The sequence below is a fragment of the Cherax quadricarinatus genome, chromosome 31 (assembly GCF_038502225.1).
Source record: "Cherax quadricarinatus isolate ZL_2023a chromosome 31, ASM3850222v1, whole genome shotgun sequence".
Classification (NCBI taxonomy): domain Eukaryota; kingdom Metazoa; phylum Arthropoda; class Malacostraca; order Decapoda; family Parastacidae; genus Cherax; species Cherax quadricarinatus.
Window position 1 is genome coordinate 28,945,933 of NC_091322.1, and position 20,143 is coordinate 28,966,075.

General features: G+C 36.9%; 1 protein-coding gene across 4 annotated transcripts in view; it reads right to left on the reverse strand.

The window, feature by feature from the left end:
• The window catches only part of LOC128696721 (dnaJ homolog subfamily B member 12), a 61,528-nt gene that overhangs the window by 36,338 nt on the left and 5,047 nt on the right, over positions 1–20,143 (reverse strand). For all 4 annotated transcript variants that reach the window (XR_008408198.2, XR_008408197.2, XR_008408199.2 and 1 more), the window contains exons 3-6: positions 18,663–18,808; positions 16,365–16,502; positions 8,440–8,716; positions 3,425–3,588 (exon numbers count right to left, since the gene is read on the reverse strand). Coding sequence is in view for 1 of the 4 variants with exons in the window: in XM_053788096.2 (XP_053644071.1) it covers positions 3,425–3,588; positions 8,440–8,716; positions 16,365–16,502; positions 18,663–18,808 (725 nt within the window). In the remaining 3 variants the exon portion in view is untranslated. The remainder of the gene's footprint in view (positions 1–3,424; positions 3,589–8,439; positions 8,717–16,364; positions 16,503–18,662; positions 18,809–20,143) is intronic.

Below are 20,143 nucleotides of genomic sequence, written 5' to 3' on the forward strand. Positions count from 1 at the left end.
TCCAAGATGTCACCAGTTACCTCAGAAGTGCATGGATTGAAGTGCCCAATAAACATTAAATGCAAGCTGGGGAAAGTTATGGCCTAGTGTGGTGAATACTTTTGCAGTTTTCCCTCAACTGAGAGACAGGTGCAGGAAATTGTTTAGCTGGCAAGAAGACTGCCAGGTGAGAGCCTTAAAAATATGCAGGAAGACAATGACAGAAGACAGAAGTCCAGAGGAAATGTTGGCAGAGCTCAATGCCCAGATACCATGAAGGCTGATAAGAGAGGAAGAACCTGAAGAAAAAAAGTTAACATTGTAGCAGTAATGTAAGCAGTTCCATGTTGCTTCTAAAGTAGCAGACTTTTTCTCTGAAGAGGACCCTGACATATCTAGAAGCACTGCTCTGAAATAGGATCTAGAGCAGGTGATGATGCCTTACCATCAGCTGTATAAAATACTGCAGGGTAAAAGAAACCAGAGATGCATTACAAAATTTCTCAATACTCCAGTACAACCATCAACACGAGTGCCAGAGCCTTAACCAACCACCTCAGCTAACATTCCACAACTATCCACCTCAGCTAACACTCCACAACCATCCACCTCAGCCAACAATCTGCAACTTTCCGGCTCAGCTAACGATCCACAACCTTCCACCTCAGCCCAGTAGGGCCACAGCATCCCCCTCCACTCCTTTCAAAATTGACATGCACCAGTAATTACAATTTAAGGTAAGAAATATTTATTTAACATTTATAGCCTTAAACAACGTATTAAACATAATACATCAAGACAGCCAAATACACCTGCATTATTTTTTTTTTAACAATTCTGATACCTTTACATTGGGCTCTGTTTTTGCTCATTTCCGTTATTACCAATTTTTTTCTGTAAAATTATCGGCTCTGTTTTCATTGCTTTCGTCTGTTCTCGTTTGTGGTATGGTACCTGTCTGAGTGCCACACGCACACAAAACCTCCCACACACGCATTCTGAGGCAGTGTCACTTTGTTTCTCGGTGAGTGAACATTATCCTGCAAGGCCATAAGAAACATTTTGTAATAATTCATTGCTTTTTGCACTTGTTTATTCTGTGTAACTGCTAAATAAGCCACCATGGGCTCAAAGAAAGCTGCTAGTGCCATCCCATTGATAAAGAAGTTGAGGAACACGATAGAATTCAAGAAAAAACTCGTAGCAAAGTACCAAAGTGGAGGAGGAAAAGAGAGGAGAGAATGTGCCTTCTTCAGTGATTCTATGATATGTATGATACTAAAGCAGCAGGAGTCGATAAAGGCTATGGCACCAGCCAGCGATAAAGTGTAGCATTAACAGTGTAGCAAATAAGTTAAGTGATTAAGCAATAGAAAAAGGACAGCACGAAACTCACTCCTCCATTGTTGTTTGAGGCATATAGGGCACTGACAAACATATGCTGCCCTGCCTATCTTCCACCACCCTAAACCAATGCCAGCATCTCCAAGGTACAGTGAGTGTAAATATTTCTTATTTATAAAGGATGTAAAATATTTCTTATTTATAAATCTCCAGGGTACATTAAGTGTAAATATTTTTTATTTATAAAGCATAAATATTTCTTATTTAAAAATTAAAGTGTTTGTGTGAATAGTGTTGGTGGCTTCTGCTGCCGCCTACCACTATTATGTACGCCTCCTCTCAGTGGCCCTTATAAACCCAACATCACCACCACCACTTACTCCTCACATACGTAATGACATATTTTATTCATTCTAGAGTATATATTATGTTTCTATGTTATTAATATTGTTTATTATGTCATATTAGATGAATTGTGATAGATAAATAAGCCATGGAGTACAATTCTTCTCTATAAAATGTATTTTTTGGTTATACTTTTAGATGTCTGAAACGGATTACGTAATTGGATTTACATTATGTATTTCTTATGGGGAAAATGATTTCAGTTCTAGTCGATTTCACATTTCGTTGGACTCTCTGGAATAAATTAAAGACGAAAAGAGAGGGTCCACTGTATAGCACTTTGTCTGGATTTTTGGGGTTATTCTAGGTGATTTACACTATGTATAATTGCATTTATGTGTACTTGTGAGATAGAAAAAGAGATAGACGGAGATATAGATAGATACAGACAGACGGAGATAGAGAGAGCCAATCAGCCAGCCTGCCAAACATGTATTACATGTTCCAGAATTGTTTCTTTTTACTTAGGGCATAGGTTATAGAACATTCTGGCAGGATGACACTACCAGTTGTACCAAAATTGAAAAGGTGCTGCACAATTGTTGCACAAGGGTTATTATTGAGGTTTTTGATATTTTCTCGACCACTTGTGGCTACATCCACCTCAAAGCCACTAAACTCAGGGTCAACATTACTTTCCTCTTAAAAGGGGAGTGTTAATATGACATGACATCAGTAAATCCCTGGTGTTTGCCACACTGTTGGTCTAGCTGGTGCTCAATTGAACTGGTGCTCCCACAATGTACTAAGTGGTCCTAGATTTTTTTTAATACTGCACACATTGAGTGTTAAGACCCATTCTATGCTGACCAGGCATCTCAGGCCAATCATGCCAATTTTAGAGGCAGGAAAAATAAAACGGAGATCTACGTTTGGAGCACTAGCAGTAAGAATGTAGATCTACGTTTGGACAGTTAAGGGGTTAAATGCTGCAGGAGGCTGGAGGCAGAAATGACGTCATGTCTGATAGTTATGTGTGGTGTAAATATGATGCAAAGAATTAGAAGCACGGAAATTCGAAAGGTTCTGAATTGTAGAGGTTTTAGTAGGTAGCAGGCATGTGTGAATGTGTTATATCAGAATAAGTGGAGAAATAAGGTTTTAAGTGTGATGTGCTGTTAGAGTGTAAGCACTGTAATATTTGTGAAGGGATACCGAGAGGGGTGGAGATGTTGCAATTCAAAGGGTCATCTGAATTGTGATGTCCTTACACTTCTGTCAATGCAGCTACTGTACAAAGTGTGGTGAACAAGTTTCCATTTTTGGGTCACCCTATCTTGGTAGGAGAGATGCTACTGTAGTAAAAAAACATTGTAGAAAAAATATTGTTATAATGACAAACTGCATATGAGTATGTATCAATACCGAGTCCCCTTTGACCACTGATTAACCAAATTCTGAAAAATTATGTATCAATATGCTAAAACAAAAAAAAATCAATACTATGGCTAGAATAATTTATAATTAACCCACAATTTAGAGCAGAACCTTTAAATATTTTGATGTTGTGAATCATCATCAAGTTACAGCTTGATGATGGTACAGGATGGACCACCAGTGTTGAAAACTTCCTCTTCCAACTGTGGGTTATTGTGAAGATGAAAATATATTTTAAATTTTATTAAGACAACATTTAAGCCCAGTCTTTTAAATTTCTTCATATAACTGTCCTGTCACATTGACAATTGATACTTACTATAATTCTTTTCCTTAAAACAAGCATTCCTAAGTGTTGATACATAATCTTCTTCTACATGTTGCTCTAATCGGCGAATACTTCCTTGATATTCTGTAGAAAAGTCTGGTTTCACATAGTACGACACTCCCAGGTTTGAGGTACTACGCTGTACACTGTATTTACTGAAAGACAAAAAATGATATTAGTACACAAATGGGCATAATAAATCAGTAAATGTTTTACTGAAAGTAATCCATAGATCAACACAAGTTCAAGTCTGCAGTGAAAGCTAATTGGTCCTATTTTTGGGAATAAATATTTAGAAATATAAGCCTTTGTCTCCTGTATTATGCAACTTGAGCAGCTGCTCTTCATCACTAGATTTCATAACTATAAAAATGGCAACCATTATGAAATATTGTATATTCATCAGTGCAAATATTTATTCAGGTCTTATGAATTACTATATTTGCAGAGAAGAGTTTAACTTAAGGGGTCATACAGTGCCTTAAGTCTGCATGAAGAACTCATTATGAGAGCTTGAGGATGTTAAGATAGTATACAGTATGGTGCTACATCTAGTATGTGATCCATCATGATGTACCATGTTCTAGTAGCCCTTACCATGAAGGGGATGCCTTGCTGCTGAAGGACTCTTGATCCAAGGAACTGGAGCTGTTGCCCTTTCCCAGGATCAAACCTGACTGTCCCGCTCCTTCCAGTTTCCCATGCACTATATGACCCTTATGGGTTTGGCACTTCCCCATAAATCTTACAGTATTTATATACATGTACGGCACGTAAACATAATTTGCTTGTAAACTGTACTGCTGTATGCATTACTACTACAACATACAGGATGCATCACTTGATCCTCCAGAATTCATGACTATGAAATGTAGCTTTCCTTATAACTTCCATACCTGTACAAATTCTTTTTCTTTCTTTCTTTCAACACACCGGCCGTATCCCACCAAGGCAGGGTGGCCCAAAAAGAAAAACAAAATTGTATTAACATATCGTATTTCCCTGTATTAATTTCTGGCTCATCTGAATTCCCATTAAATTTTGGATTTTCATGTTTTCTATATTAATTTCAAGTTTCTTTCTCATGACTTTCCATCTCGTTAAATCATTTCATATTAAACTATTTTTCAATTTTTTGAATAGTTTAAATAAAATTTTCACATGTTACACAGCTCTTCAGATAATTTGCATATATCTGTCTCTTTTAATATTTTGTCTAAAATTCTGTGCATATCAGGTTAAGTTTAGGATGTGTACATGTAGCGATGTGCAGTGTACATGTATACTCAAGTGCAGTGTGCATGTATAAAGAAAATTCTTATCATGACACATTTTTATTGCAAATATCTTTTTAAACACATGTGCCATTTCCTGTCAAGGTGAGGTGATTAAAACAAAACTACAACCACTCACTCTCTAGCAGTCTTTCAAAGAGTGCACAAACATGATCCATTAACCCACCAAACAGTAACATCTTCACCATATCTTTCAAAGTGCAGGTACAGTATTTCCCACCTCCAGGTACAGCATTTCTGATCTTCAGGTATAGTATTTCCCACCAGCTGACTAGTTTACCTAGATTACTTTTATCTACATTATCATGCTCAAGCATAAACAACACCTCAAATCCTAAAAATCAATTATTTCCACCCCAATCTAATATACTTAAAAATTAAGGATACATCTTGCAACAAATTCACAATCTGGAAAGCAAACCTCAGACAATCTTTTGGTAGAGGATGGAAGGAAAACTCTTCTAAAGCTTCCTACAAATCATGATTTATTTGTGAAATGCTCACATTCTTGCAGAGATTTAATAGTTCACAAGGAGCACCATTATTTAAATAACATACATATTTATTTTTAACATGCTAGCTGTCTCCCAGCAAGGCAGGGCGACTCATAAAAGATAGGAGTGAGTGGAGACGAATGCTTTTTGGGACTAGACGAGCTGTTGGAATGTGAGCAGGGTAATATTTTGTGAAGAGATTCAGAGAAACTGGTTAGCCAGACTTGAGTCCTGGAGGTGGAAAGTACAATGCCTGCATGCTGAAGGAGGGGTTCGGAATATTTGCTGTTTAGAGTGGCATCTAAACTGTTGTATCTGTGCACCTCTTGCAGGACAGTGATAGTGTGAATGATGATGAACGTGTTTCTTTTTCAGGTCACCCTGCCTCAGTGGGAGATGGCCAGTGTGTTGAAAATATATATAAATAATCAATAAATAAAAGGTATACTGAAACATTAAATGGAAATGAAACATCAGACATAAACAAAGTTTATTTACTTATGAGATAAAACTTTACAATAAAAAAGAAATTAAAAAATAGAAATATGCAAACCTAGCAGTAAAATAATGCATGCAACAGGAACAACACATTCTGTATTTATATCAAGAGCTAACAAAACAGCTAAGCAGTTTTCTATATCTACATCTATGGAATTACCTTGTGAACCTAAAGCCTCTCTCATTTGTATGCAATGAAATGAACAAAAGTTCCTAAAAATGAAATAAAAATGAAATATAAAATTGTACTGTCTTAAGCAATTGTAGAGACAGTCTCTTAAAAGAAATTGTTGTAATTTGCATAGTTTTACAAAAGTAACTGTGCATCATGCAGGCTCAAGACTCCATCTCAGATGTACTCAAACAAATTTCAAGGTGAAAATTCACAGAATTAACAGTGATGTAATGGCACAAAGTTTTTGAACTTGGTGATTGAATATAAGAAACTTACGTAGAACCCAGACAGTTTTCTTTCCACTTAGTATAAGCAGTTTCCTCTTTGTATTATGCACGACTTTATACAAACATTCTTGCATACTCTCTCACACACACACACTTACATATTTGTTTTCACTCTGCCCATCTATTCTGCTTTATATCTTGTTCTGGCAAAAACACATCACCCTCATATGTATTACTCCCTATACAGATCACAAATCATTACAAACAGCCAGTCTTAACTTTAAAAAAAAAAGTATAAATCCCATTTCATGTACAAATTACTAAGTTTAAAAAGAAAAACTTCTGCCTTTTTCAGGTCATCCTACCTCAGTGGGAGATGGCTGGTGTGTTAAAAAAAAAAAAAAGGTTGCATCTGAATAAATACCTGTCAATATTTTTCATGTTGTGAATGCCACACTGATGATAAAAATGTTTCTCATCAAGGTAGGGTGATCCAAAGAAAACACATTCACTGTCAAAATATCCCTACTTGTCCTTCCAGAAGGTCAGACACAAATATCCAACAATGCCCAAAATGCAACATCCCCACTACACTTTGAAAACACAGGCAGTGACTGTGCTTCCCACCTCCAAGATTTAACTAAGCAATTTTCCTATTACCCTGCTGGTTATGCAAGACCACCTCTCAGTATGGCTTTCAAACCAGACTACCAAGCCTTCTATGAACATCCTCTACACCACTTCCATCCACCCTAAGTTCATATACCCTCTTAATCAACTAACTGTGTCAAGCCTATGTATAGTCTACAGGTTGCAAGAGGCTATTATGATTTTAGGACATTGACCACTACTATCTTTTAATTTGTAATTATCTAAAATTGGCCATGGATTAACATGGTAGGTACGTTCCTGGAAATGGTGCGTTAGTCAAAAACTGCGTTAAGTGAACTGAAACACATAGGGTGAAAAATTGGGTTATGTTCCCATGACCTCCCAAAAAGTCAAAAAAATTTTTTTAAGGGTCTGTAATTCATGAAAAATAAGTTTACCATTCATACATTGTAGTGGTTGTTTCTTGATGATCTGGAAATATGTGGAGAGGGCTGATGTGGCTCTGTATAATACCTGAGCAAACATCTATGAGGAGCATCAGCTACCACTATCACAACCACCACTATGAAACTTTCAATTAAATAAATATGCCCAAAGTAATACCTCCTACCTCATGAGCAGAAAAAAAAAAAAAACTGTATCTAAGGGTATCATTACATTGTTATTTTGTTGGATTTAAAAGTTGTGATGGACCAAGGGGGATCTGAGTCCATCTCACAGCTGTAAGACAGACTCAGAACTCTTTTTTTTTTTTTTTTTTTTTTTAACACGTCGGCCGGTTCCCATTGAGGCAGGGTGACCCAAAAAGAAAAACCCAAAAAGAATGAAAAAACTTTCATCATCATTCAACACTTTCACCATCATTCATGCATAATCACTGTCTTTGCAGAGGCGCTCAGACACGACAGCTTAGACATACCTCCAACCTGCCAATATCCCAAACCCCTCCTTTGAAGTGCAGGCATTGTGCTTCCCATTTCCAGGACTCAAGTCCGGCTAACCGGTTTCCCTCAATCCCTTCACAAAATATTACCCTGCTCACACTCCAACAGCTCATCAGGTCAGTAACAGTAAATATGATATGAACAAGCAGAAATACTTCAGAATTAAAAAAAAAAAACTACCATTTTATCTTAACACACTGGCTATCTCCCACCAAGGTAGGGCGACTCAAAAAAGAAACACTTTCACCATCATTCATACTATCACCGCCTTGCCAGAGGCACAAAGATACGACAGTCAGATGTCACTTCAAACAGCAAATATCCCAAACCCCTCCTTTAGAGTACAGGTACTGTACTTCTCACCTCCAGGGCTAACTGGTTTCTCTAAATCCTTTCACAAAAATGTTACCTTGCTCACACTCCAACAGCTCATCAGGTCCCAAAAACCATTTGCCTCCACTCACTCCTATTTAACAAGCTCACACATGCCTGCTGAATGTCCAAGCTCCTTGCACACAAAACCTCATCTATCCCAGCCCTCCATCCTTTCTTAGATTGACTTCTACCCAGGCTTCCCTCCACTACATGAATTATGGTACTTCAAGCTTTACACCAATAGAACAAGAATTATAACACTTGCCAACAACATTAAGCACTTCCCTAGCATTCAATAAACACAAAGATAACTGTTTTTAGAAGCTCCATGTGGACTGTGCTATCTACTCACAAAATATTTATACATAAGAAGAAAGGCTATTAACCTGGTTGGTGAAAGTGAGTAGGTGGGATCAGATGACAGCAAGGATGATGCTAATGACAACAGGAGGATGAGGAGGAGTGGCATCAGTTGAAGGAAAACAGATAAATTGGACTGCTCGGCATGGGAGGCTTGGTGCTGGTTCCCTCGCTGAGAATTGTATCCTCGACCACCCATACCTCCAGCCCGCTCCCACCGACCTCCGCGGCGCACATAAACATTGTTGCCAGGGTACCCACCCCCAAAGAACATGTTGAAAAGTTCCTCGGCAGTCATGTCACCTGAAATGAACACAGAAAAATATAAGGCTGTAACTATACATTTACATATAAAAGAAATGTAATTTAAATAATATTAACACTACTAGTACCTTACCACAGTATTCTACTGACAAAGTGAACCAGATGACAGCAAGTCAATTGCAGTGACATTTACATAACTCAGTAGTGCAGCCAAGATTTCATTCTGGGGAAAGCTTAAAAAAGGTAAGATGCTGGAATAAATCAAAACAATCATCTTTAAAAAACATGGTTTTTAGGATGTATGAAAAATTTCTTTAACTATCACTTTGTGGTCACTGTTCAATATAATACAGTGAAAATTAGGCACCAACTGAAAAAAAGTATTTGCCTCTTGGCAGGCAAGCATTTGCCATTTAGATCTTTACCCCAAGGCTGTGCCACAGAATACTTTTAATTTACACCTTAGGTAATGTATCTGGTGAGTACTTAAAAAATAATGTATGTAAAATAAATAAATATATAAATCTCTCTCTCTTTCACTTACACACACACACACACACATTCAAACCAGTCTCCAGCCAAACACCAGTCTTATTACAGATAGGCTAGACATGGAAGAACATCAGAGCCTCAGCACAAACACTGCTTAAAGGATACTAGACAGTGGTAGAACAATGGAATGGGATGCACAAGGAAATATTAAGTCCTACAACCACTAGAAATGTTGAAAAATTATATGATAGACTAAACATTGATGACTTTACAGTACAAGCATAGCCAAACACCTGTATCTTCAAACAGGCAAAATCAACGAGATAATATTCCTAAAGCATCCTAGATAGGCAATTTTAAAAATACAAAATATACTCTTGAGCATCTTAAAAAAAAAAAAAATCATATTTTTAGACTAGGTCTTCCATAGAAGTTTTTAATACTTTGACTGTTTCCTATCATGGCAGGGTGATCTAAATTATTATTAGTATAATAAAAGGGAAGAGAAAAACATATAGGGGGTCATACAGTGCCTGGGGAATGGGGGGAAATCTGGTTTGATTTGAGAAAGAGGGTATCTCCACTTTCATAGATCAAGAGACTTTTGCTGGTATCAAGGGTTCCCTCCCCCCCCACCTCTCTTGAGAGGAGGGAGATACAAAGGGAACCACATATCACCACTCGTTCCATAATTGTCTTTCCAAAAGTGCACGAACTATCACAATTCAAATAATCTTCCAAACTGAAATGGCCCCCACATAACTTTTAGATAGTGGGCACTGTACTTCCCATTGCCAGAGTTCAAGTCTGACTGACAGGTTACCCTGAATCCTTTCCCAGATACTACCTTACTAACAACTCCTGAGTTGTAGCCCTGTCTGGGTACAGGACAACCATGGTTTAAACACCTATGCTCACCTGTGCAACTGGAGGAGAGCAGAAGTTCAATGCTTCCTACATATATTGTTAGTGAATATTATTTTCCATAAAATGCAGAGTGCATAAGACATACACTAAATATTTTTTTCAATTGAAATTATCACAAAGATTATATTCACTCATGTGACTATTGTGCCTTTGTACAATATATAATTGATTTTTCAATTATGTTGATATTGCATAGTCATTCCTTTCATCCATTTAGAGTATAATGACAATGCAGTATTGGAAAAATTCTAAAAAATAGTAGTACAGTACATAATAAAATTTGAGAAAATAAAAAATTACCATCTCCTTGACATTCATTCATTGTGATATAAATAACAGCAACAACAGTGGACAATAATAAGCTAAGTCCACAGATAACTGCAAGGCTTCAGATTAGTCTTGCTAATAACAAAGATTAATTGCACAATTACTGATTAATGAGTAACAGCAACTACCAAATCTAACATGGCCCATCAAAACATGTATGCAAGATTGGCAAGTTTACTGCCACGGTGACGAGATGAACACAGTGACAGACTCGGAGAGAACGGCCACGACGGGGCTGCTGACCTGCGCCTGAATGGATCACCGATATGCTTCATGGGCCAGAAGGGGTCAAACATATCCTTCTGCAAGAGGGCGACCATTATGCAGAGCCAGAAAGCCAGCAACAGCAACAGCACCAATAGCACCAGCATTTGCATGTAGTGTATAACCATGCCCATGAACGTCTGCAGCATAGCTTGCTGCGTTGTCTTGGGAGAGCCTGCAATGAAAACAGCACATCGCAGCAGCCTCGTACCAAGCTACAGGCCTTGCGTCATTCGCTAACACTTACCCATAATCTCTAAGGAACAAAATATGACCTGGAAATTAACACTCAAAGCAATATTAACAAGAGCAAGCATTACAAAAATGCTGTAAGGAATAAATAATTCACAATATTAATACAGTACAGCACACCCAAGTTTTGATCCTCATGAGGAATACATAGTCTCCAGAAAAATGGCAAGAAGAGCGATTTCATGATGACCGTGATCAGTATAAAGTGGAAGAACGGAATAATGAAATGTCTGACCCACATGAGAATTTTTTAAATCCACAGTGTGCCTTATTAAACCCACAACTCCTCACCTCTTACCCCCAACATGTCTTCAAACCAAATTTATTCACAATCAAAAGTAATCTAAAAACTTAAATAGGAACCTCCACTTGTGAGCACATCCACGTGTGAGTTTTTCCAAATACGAGCAGTCGCTCGGTTGATTTTTTGCTTCCATACGCGAGCAAAATTTCCATAAGCGAGCGGGCCTCAAGGGAGGTTCCTTGATGTTGGTGAGGGGCTCTTCCTCTTGATCTAGGGAATTGGATCTCATTTGTTTGTTGGACTATCTTATTAAAATTTTGGCAATGTACAATGGAAAGATGCTTCTTAACGTACACCAAAAATGAAAGAAATCGGAGCATAAATAATGGAGTTCACTTCCCAGCCATTAGCCGCCCCTTAGCAGTATACATATTTTCGTATGGTTTCTATGGTTGTATTCGCATTTTTCTTGTCTCAATTGATAGAATGGAAGATATACTACAGAAATAGATATGATTTTGATTGGTTTCATGACGAAAAATACTTTGAAATTGAGCTCAAAGTAGCAGAAATGTTTGATTTTTGCCGATGTTCAAGAGTAAACAAATGACGTCGTTGTTCAATGAGTGTCCAACTGGCCAGTCTAATGGGTTGACATTATTTATACAATTATTACAATAATGCAGTAGTCTGCATAACAGTAAATCTTCTATTATTATAATCTTCTAGTGTATATATCATGTTTCTATGTTATTAATATTGTTTATTATGTCATATTAGATGAATTGCGATAGATAAATAAGCCGTATAGATGATATTAGCGAAATACTGAAGCATCTTGTCGTGCCTCCTGAGAGCAGGGAATGGATTAATTGCATTTCAATTAATTTAAACGAGGAAAATTGACTCTGCAAATGAGAAAATCCAGATGCGAGCAAGGTCACGAAACAGATTAAACTCACAAGTAGAGGTTCCACTGTATGTGGAAAATTGTAAAATGGAAACCACTATATATAAGGTATGGGAAAGCATTGCTGCTTGGAAGGAAGAGGGCAGATATTGCCATTGTAATTTACACATGACTATTTATATGTTCAATACTGTGAGTGCTATTTCAGAGAGTAGCGATAAGTGGAAGGAAGGAGGGAGGGAGGGAGGAAGGAAGAATAACTGCACCTTGATACAAATTTCATATTTTATCCTCTCATTTTTTATAGTTTATTTAAAATATGTTAATGTTAAGTCTATTTTATAATTTTAATTACCAAAATATATAGATGGGGTTGTAAAGGAAGTAAATGCTAGGGTGTTCGGGAGAGGGGTGGGATTAAATTTTGGGGAATCAAATTCAAAATGGGAATTGACACAGTTACTTTTTGCTGATGATACTGTGCTTATGGGAGATTCTAAAGAAAAATTGCAAAGGTATAGTGGATGAGTTTGGGAATGTGTGTAAAGGTAGAAAGTTGAAAGTGAACATAGAAAAGAGTAAGGTGATGAGGGTGTCAAATGATTTAGATAAAGAAAAATTGAATATCAAATTGGGGAGGAGGGGTATGGAAGAAGTGAATGTTTTCAGATACTTGGGAGTTGACGTGTCGGCGGATGGATTTATGAAGGATGAGGTTAATCATAGAATTGATGAGGGAAAAAAGGTGAGTGGTGCGTTGAGGTATATGTGGAGTCAAAAAACGTTATCTATGGAGGCAAAGAAGGGAATGTATGAAAGTATAGTAGTACCAACACTCTTATATGGGTGTGAAGCTTGGGTGGTAAATGCAGCAGCGAGGAGACGGTTGGAGGCAGTGGAGTGGCAATGTGTGGTGTAAATATTATGCAGAAAATTCGGAGTGTGGAAATTAGGAAAAGGTGTGGAGTTAATAAAAGTATTAGTCAGAGGGCAGAAGAGGGGTTGTTGAGGTGGTTTGGTCATTAAGAGAGAATGGATCAAAGTAGAATGACATGGAAAGCATATAAATCTATAGGGGAAGGAAGGCGGGGTAGGGGTCGTCCTCGAAAGGGTTGGAGAGAGGGGGTAAAGGAGGTTTTGTGGGCAAGGGGCTTAGACTTCCAGCAAGCGTGCGTGAGCGTGTTAGATAGGAGTGAATGGAGACGAATGGTACTTGGGACCTGACGATCTGTTGGAGTGTGAGCAGGGTAATATTTAGTGAAGGGATTCAGGGAAACCGGTTATTTTCATATAGTCGGACTTGAGTCCTGGAAATGGGAAGTACAATGCCTGCACTTTAAAGGAGGGGTTTGGGATATTGGCAGTTTGGAGGGATATGTTGTGTATCTTTATATGTGTATGCTTCTAGACTGTTGTATTCTGAGCACCTCTGCAAAAACAGTGATAATGTGCGAGTGTGGTGAAAGTGTTGAATGATGATGAAAGTATTTTCTTTTTGGGGATTTTCTTTCTTTTTTGGGTCACCCTGCCTCGGTGGGAGACGGCCGACTTGTTGAAAAAAAAAAAAAAAATATAGTGTAGACATATGAATGGAGTGAGAAGATGTAGGAAGATTTAAATAAAAAATTACAATTACAGCCTGTACACATACACATGTACGCATGCACACACATGCTGCATACAAGTATGCACGCAAGCACACACATGCTCACTTTTTTTTGACACAGTGGCTGTCTCCCACCAAGTTAGGGTGACCTGAAAAAGAAACTTTCACCATCATTCACTCTATCACTGTCTTGCAAGAAGTGTGCTGATAATACAGGTCAGATGTCCCTCCAAACAACAAATATCCCCATCCCTCCTTCTGAGTGCAGGCACTGTACTTCCCACCTCCAGGACTCAAGTCTGGCTAACCAGTTTACCCTGTATCCCTTCACAAAATGTTACCTTACTCACACTCCAACAGCTTGACAAGTCCCAAAAATCATTTGCCTCCACTCACTCCTATCTAACACACTCACATATATACTCATGATGTTTGTGTAGATATATGAATGGAGGACCATAAAATGAAGTGGATAAAAAATGGATAAAATGAAGTGTGTAATTGAGAAAAATAGTATAGAAAGATAAGAAAGTGCTCTAAATTCATGAGGTGTGCAAAGTCGAATTAGCAGAGACAAACACACACAAAGAAAGTTGAGAAACACAGAAATTTCTCACTTACTCAAACTAATGCCTGTTATCAGTGTTCAAATTACAAAAAAACTGCAAATAATAAACAAAAATTCTCATCTGAATTATCTCTAAGGAGTGTTTTAAATTTAAATTAGGAATCTTTACTCAAAAAATGTCAAATTTCAGAGAATAATTCAAAGTACAAATTTCAGGAAACATTTTTAGACTTTATAAAACTCCACTTTACAGATGTAGGTATTGTATAATTAAAACTAAAAACTTTTGAATTCATTTGAAAATGCCAAACTAAATCTGAGTGTGTTGGAGAGTATGCTCATATTTTAAAAACTCAAAATTAAAGAGACTTTCCAAATAAAAGTTAAGTTTTTTTTTTTGCACTGAACTGTGCTGTACTTGAAAAATTCAAAATTTTATATGTATAGTATATTGCAAATTGGGAAGAATTCAGAAGAGGGGAGATATTACTCTAATAATGTACCATATAAAGAAATATGTAAAGGTACTTTATAAACACAAAAAAACTGAACTAATAATCTATATTAGAAAATACAAGTTGTAACTGAAATACTACATATATGGAAAGTGTATAATAAACAACGTGGTATATGCATGCACCAGTCTCCACTCCCATGCCACCATAAAACAAAACAAGATTACTGTACATGCATGTACTCATAGTGATACAGGTAACCAGGGTTTCAGGATGAAACTGCATCACTCATGTTTCTGACCCAGGCATGAAACAAATAGGGAGACAGTGACCAGGAAGAATGAAAAATTAAAACAGACAGAAGCAAATCCATAATGCCAGGTATGCTTACAAAAAATAGACATCAAAAGATCGGAACAAGAAAAAACTGAGATAAGAAATGCGCATGAGGCATTCCTTAGTCAAAAAGAAGTGTATCCCCCTAAAATCCGATTAACTAGTTTCCTTGAATCCCTTCATAATATTGCCTTTCTCACACACTAACAACAGTGTTGAGGGGAAACATTCTCAGGAAAAAGAGTATGGTAGCAGAGAAACTGATCGTGCCACAACAATAAGCTGGTGAATGAAGTGACATTAGAGTGTGGAGAGTGAGTAGAGTGATGAGGATAAGGTTCAAAGAGGAGGCAGAATGAAACTAAAATTAATTGAAACTGAAATGTTTTATTCCATGAAGTTGCATTGGTTTCTAGCACCTACCAGTACCTACATGGTTTTTGCTCTCACCATGTTTTGTATGCCTTGATTATTTATCTCTACATACATGGTTGCATAACTTTTGGCAAGTACTATCTTATCACAGATACTATTTCTGGTTCAGAACCTAGATTAGTGCCATGCTACCTATTCTTCCATTACAATGGCATATTGTAACCCACTATCACCCTGTCGCTCTCTTAATATCTTTGGTCTTTAAGCCTTTAAGTGTGTAAAAATAAAGTAGATAACAAGTGTTATCCTCCATAGGAAGTGGAACAGAACTGTTCCTCCGTAAGCCGTGCATGTCGTAAGAGGCGACTAAAATGCCGGGAGCAAGGGGCTAGTAACCCCTTCTCTTGTATACATTACTAAATTTACAGACAAACTTTCATTTTTCTTTTTAGGTCACCCTGCCTCAGTGGGATACAGCCGGTTAAAAACAAAAAGAAGTGCGATTTTTGTTTCTTCTGGCTCACCGTTATTAAGTGGTAACTTTGCTGTAACCTGGTCCATAAAAACAAACATTTAATTTGTGGATAACTAACAGTTCTTAAAGAGTAAGCAATACGTACTGACATTCAGCAACAATAATCTGACATCCTTATTGCTCACGGTGCATGACAAACTATACTAGAACACACAGCACAGAACACATTTTTATGGCTTGATATCTTTACTACCACAAACTTTTTCTTCTACTTTAAAGATAAATACAAGAAATTTACTTGCATTTAGCTGAAGTGTGGGCTGCAGGTGAGAGCCAGGTGTGACTAGTTACCTGAGGCTACTGATGACCTTCCTGGTATGTATGACTGGTAAAATCAAACATCATACACATACAATCATTATTACAGAAAACTTAAAAATGATACTTAGTACTCACTCTCATATCCTCGAGTAAAGTCATGGTGGCTATAGGAGTTTCTGTGTTGACTAGGAGAGTTGGATTCTTCAGGACCATAAAGATCATACTGCTTCTTCTTCTCTGGATCACTGAGCACAGCAAAGGCATTACCTACAGCTGTGGGCAAGATAACATGTGACTATTCTCCAAATAAAACATCATAACTAATAAAACACTCGTATACTAATGAACAATGATCAGTGTTTTATTACTGCTATCTCTGATCACATAGTAGTAAATAGGTATAGTAATCCCCCAGAGTATGACAGCTTGCTAAAATATTTCCTTCGGCACCACAGAACACATACAATAATTTTGCTTGACAGCAAATAGTCCATGTGTTCTCTGGATAAATACACCTACTTAATACCCAGGTTTGTGGTAGAGTGGTACTGGTAGTGGGGTAGATTAGTTAGAATTCTTACATGGTAATTGCTGTTCAGTGGGACATTGCAACGAGATGTACTGAGGGCATTCAATGCCCTCAGTACATCTCATTTCCCTAGATAGCCTGAGTTCTAAAAGATGATTAAGTGGTAAAGAAAGCATAACTAGAAACACCTAAATGGCCATTTCAGTGAAGACTGACTATGATAATAAACCAGGCATTGCCAACAAATATCTTGGATTACTGTACCTTATTTGACAGTGAATACCATTTGTAAGAAATGCAATAAGTTTACAGTGCTGCCATTCAAATTCTATCTCTGCTGCTAGAGTACTTCACTCAGTAGTGACTTCTTGAAGGACATGCCTCTTGGCTCAATGGTCAATCAGGTCAACAAAGTTTTACTGTCAGAGTATAAACTGAACTAGGTTCATAAGACACTTCAAGAGGTCATAATTAAGACAAGAGGTTCCAGTTTTTGGCAATGAGCATTCAAAAGTTATGTCTAACCTGTGCCATGGAGTTACTGAAATTATGACTTCAAACTTATGATGTGAATGGTCAGTTCAGATTTCTGAATGCATACCTGAAGTCCTGACATAACATATCAAGCTAATTATCTGCATAATCAATATATTAGCTCTAGGAAAAAAGTAGTTTCCAAATGTCAATCCACAGGGAATATAAAAAAAAAATAACTAAAAAGCATATGACCAAATGAAACAACTGATTATTCAAGGATATGACCACTACATACAGTATTTTAAAAAAAATATGACATCAAATCATAGCAAATCTTCCTCCATTCTCAACAGGTGAAGACATATTAAGGGATATTATAGCACATGGGATTTAATATTTATTGCATGCAGAATGAAAAATTCCACTACAGAAAATGTTTAAAACCACATAGAGTTAAACTATGCTCAATACACAGAACTAAGAGCAAGGAATAAAATAATGAAATAAAATAACCGCTTAATTGTATTCTACTCTCAACAGCAATCATAAAAATTTTCTAATGAAGGGAGAGAACAGTGTCTGCATCCATGGTCAAAGCCCTTAACATTTTACTAGCAGATGCAAGACATTCTGTTGGAATACCAATGTCTCCTAACTGTGACAATCAGACACACTGTAAATGACTATGTATGCTTGTGGGCTGCTAGTAGGAACAATAAGGAGCCAGGCCTCAGACTGGGTTTTGAGAGTAACTCTCAAATCTGGCCAAAGATGCATCACATTTTTATTTGGTGTAAATAACTGAAGGTCCCTACATACCTTAGGTGCTCAATGGAGATAAAATGGGGTTGTTTTCTTGCACAATGTATATTACATTAGATTTATAATTCATTTTTGAGCGAAAAAAAATCCACATCATAGAACATCATTCTTTGCAGATTTGGTCTTCACAGTACCTCCACCAACATAATCCCTGAACCTGCCTGGCGCCAGACTTTTCTGTTGCTTTCCTGGTCATTAACACAGTTATGCAACTTTTATTTTCCCATTACAGTACAGTATTATTATTATTGGTGTCTCAAGTTTGGGATACCACTTTTGGTAGTCAGCTGTTACAATATTGGTTAAGAAGGAAGCTGAAATTAAATGTAATACAAAGCAAAATGCTGAGAAGTATGAGGAATGAAAGATTGGTCTGACTGGAAAAAAGTAAATGTACTCGTATACTGGGAGTGTCTGTATCAGATAGGTTTATAAACAATGAGCTAAATTACAGAATAGACGAGATAAAGAAAACTGAGCAAGTGTTAACTTTCAAATGATTGTGATGCATTCATTAACCATATATCTAGCTAATAATGAATTTCTACAACTATACTATTACAATACTTTTGCTTGAAAGCAAACAAAACAAAAAATAAATTTACCTTTAAAAGCTTCACCAGCCCCCGGCGCCTTATTTTTGTCTGGGTGGAACTGAAGCGCCAATTTACGATAAGCTTTCTTAAGGTCACTGTCAGTAGCATCCTTTGTAATACCCAATATCTCATAGTAATCTTTACACCTCATGATTCTGAAATGGTAAAGATGACATGAGAAAAGCTTTAATGATTTTTTAAATAAACCTTTTAGGGGTGCAATGCTATGAGGTTAGAATAAGGCAAGACCATGCTTATTTGAAGTATGTTATAGACACTAGTAACCCATACATGGAGCACACACACTGGTATGTCTGTTCTTTCAGCACATACATACAAAAAACTTGTACTACATAAAATTTAAGAAATTTCTTTCAATAGCAGGATAAATACTGCAGTTCAATGGTAATCCATTGAAACTCATCCTCATCCAACTTTCAGAGCACACATACTGTACTTCCCAACCTTCAAAATTCAAATCATCTAGCAACTAATCTGCAAGTGTAAAGTATATTTACAGATAATACTTTGACCACACTCCAACAATACACTAAATCCTGAAGGCAACTTGATGCAACGCACTCGGAATAAAACATTCACACATGACTGCAGGATTTTTAACCCTTTCAGGGTTTTCTATGTACTAGTACGGCTTACGCACCAGGGTTATTGACGTACCAGAATGCCTAAATTGTAGCGCCTTCAAATCTAGCGAGAGAAAGCTGGTAGGCCTACATATGAAAGAATGGATCTATGTGGTCAGTGTGAGCAGTATAAAAAAAATCAAGGAGCTTTGTCAAGCTTGACAAGACTCCTGGAAAGCGAAACGTTGCCACAATAAAATGTCACATTACTTGCACTTGTGTCCTTTTACTATACATATTGTCGGTAATTCTACCAACATATATATTCTCCTATTAGTAAAATTTTCTTCATTTATGAATACATTGCTATGATTTTTATACCCATTATTCAGGAATCATGGTTTTACAATCCCACAAAGGGAATTTATAACAGCCTTTACCGTATATATTTATTTTAAAATACAAAAAAATACAAAAAACAAAAAATAAACATACAAAATTAAGAATTTTGGGGGCAACAATACAACGTTTTTCAATTCTTTCTATACTTGTTCAGGTCACGTCAACTATGACATCCTAAACATTAACAATTTGGCATAAATTTTACCAAGGTCTTGCCGTATCAAAAATAATATTTTTATTTTTCTCTTCATATTTTTGGGAAAACTTCATGAAACTTGTAATATACACTTCATTCCACCTTAACATACAATAAAAGTCATTGAAATCGGACCACTATTAAAATTTTCGTAATTGGCTTCTTCTCCCCCTCTTAATATTTTCAGGCCACAGTGAACAGTGGATAACAAACTGCAGATACACTGTATTCACATATGGTTAAAAATATATAAAGGGAGATGACAAGAAAACAGAAAATAAATCAATTACCAATACACAAATCTAGTG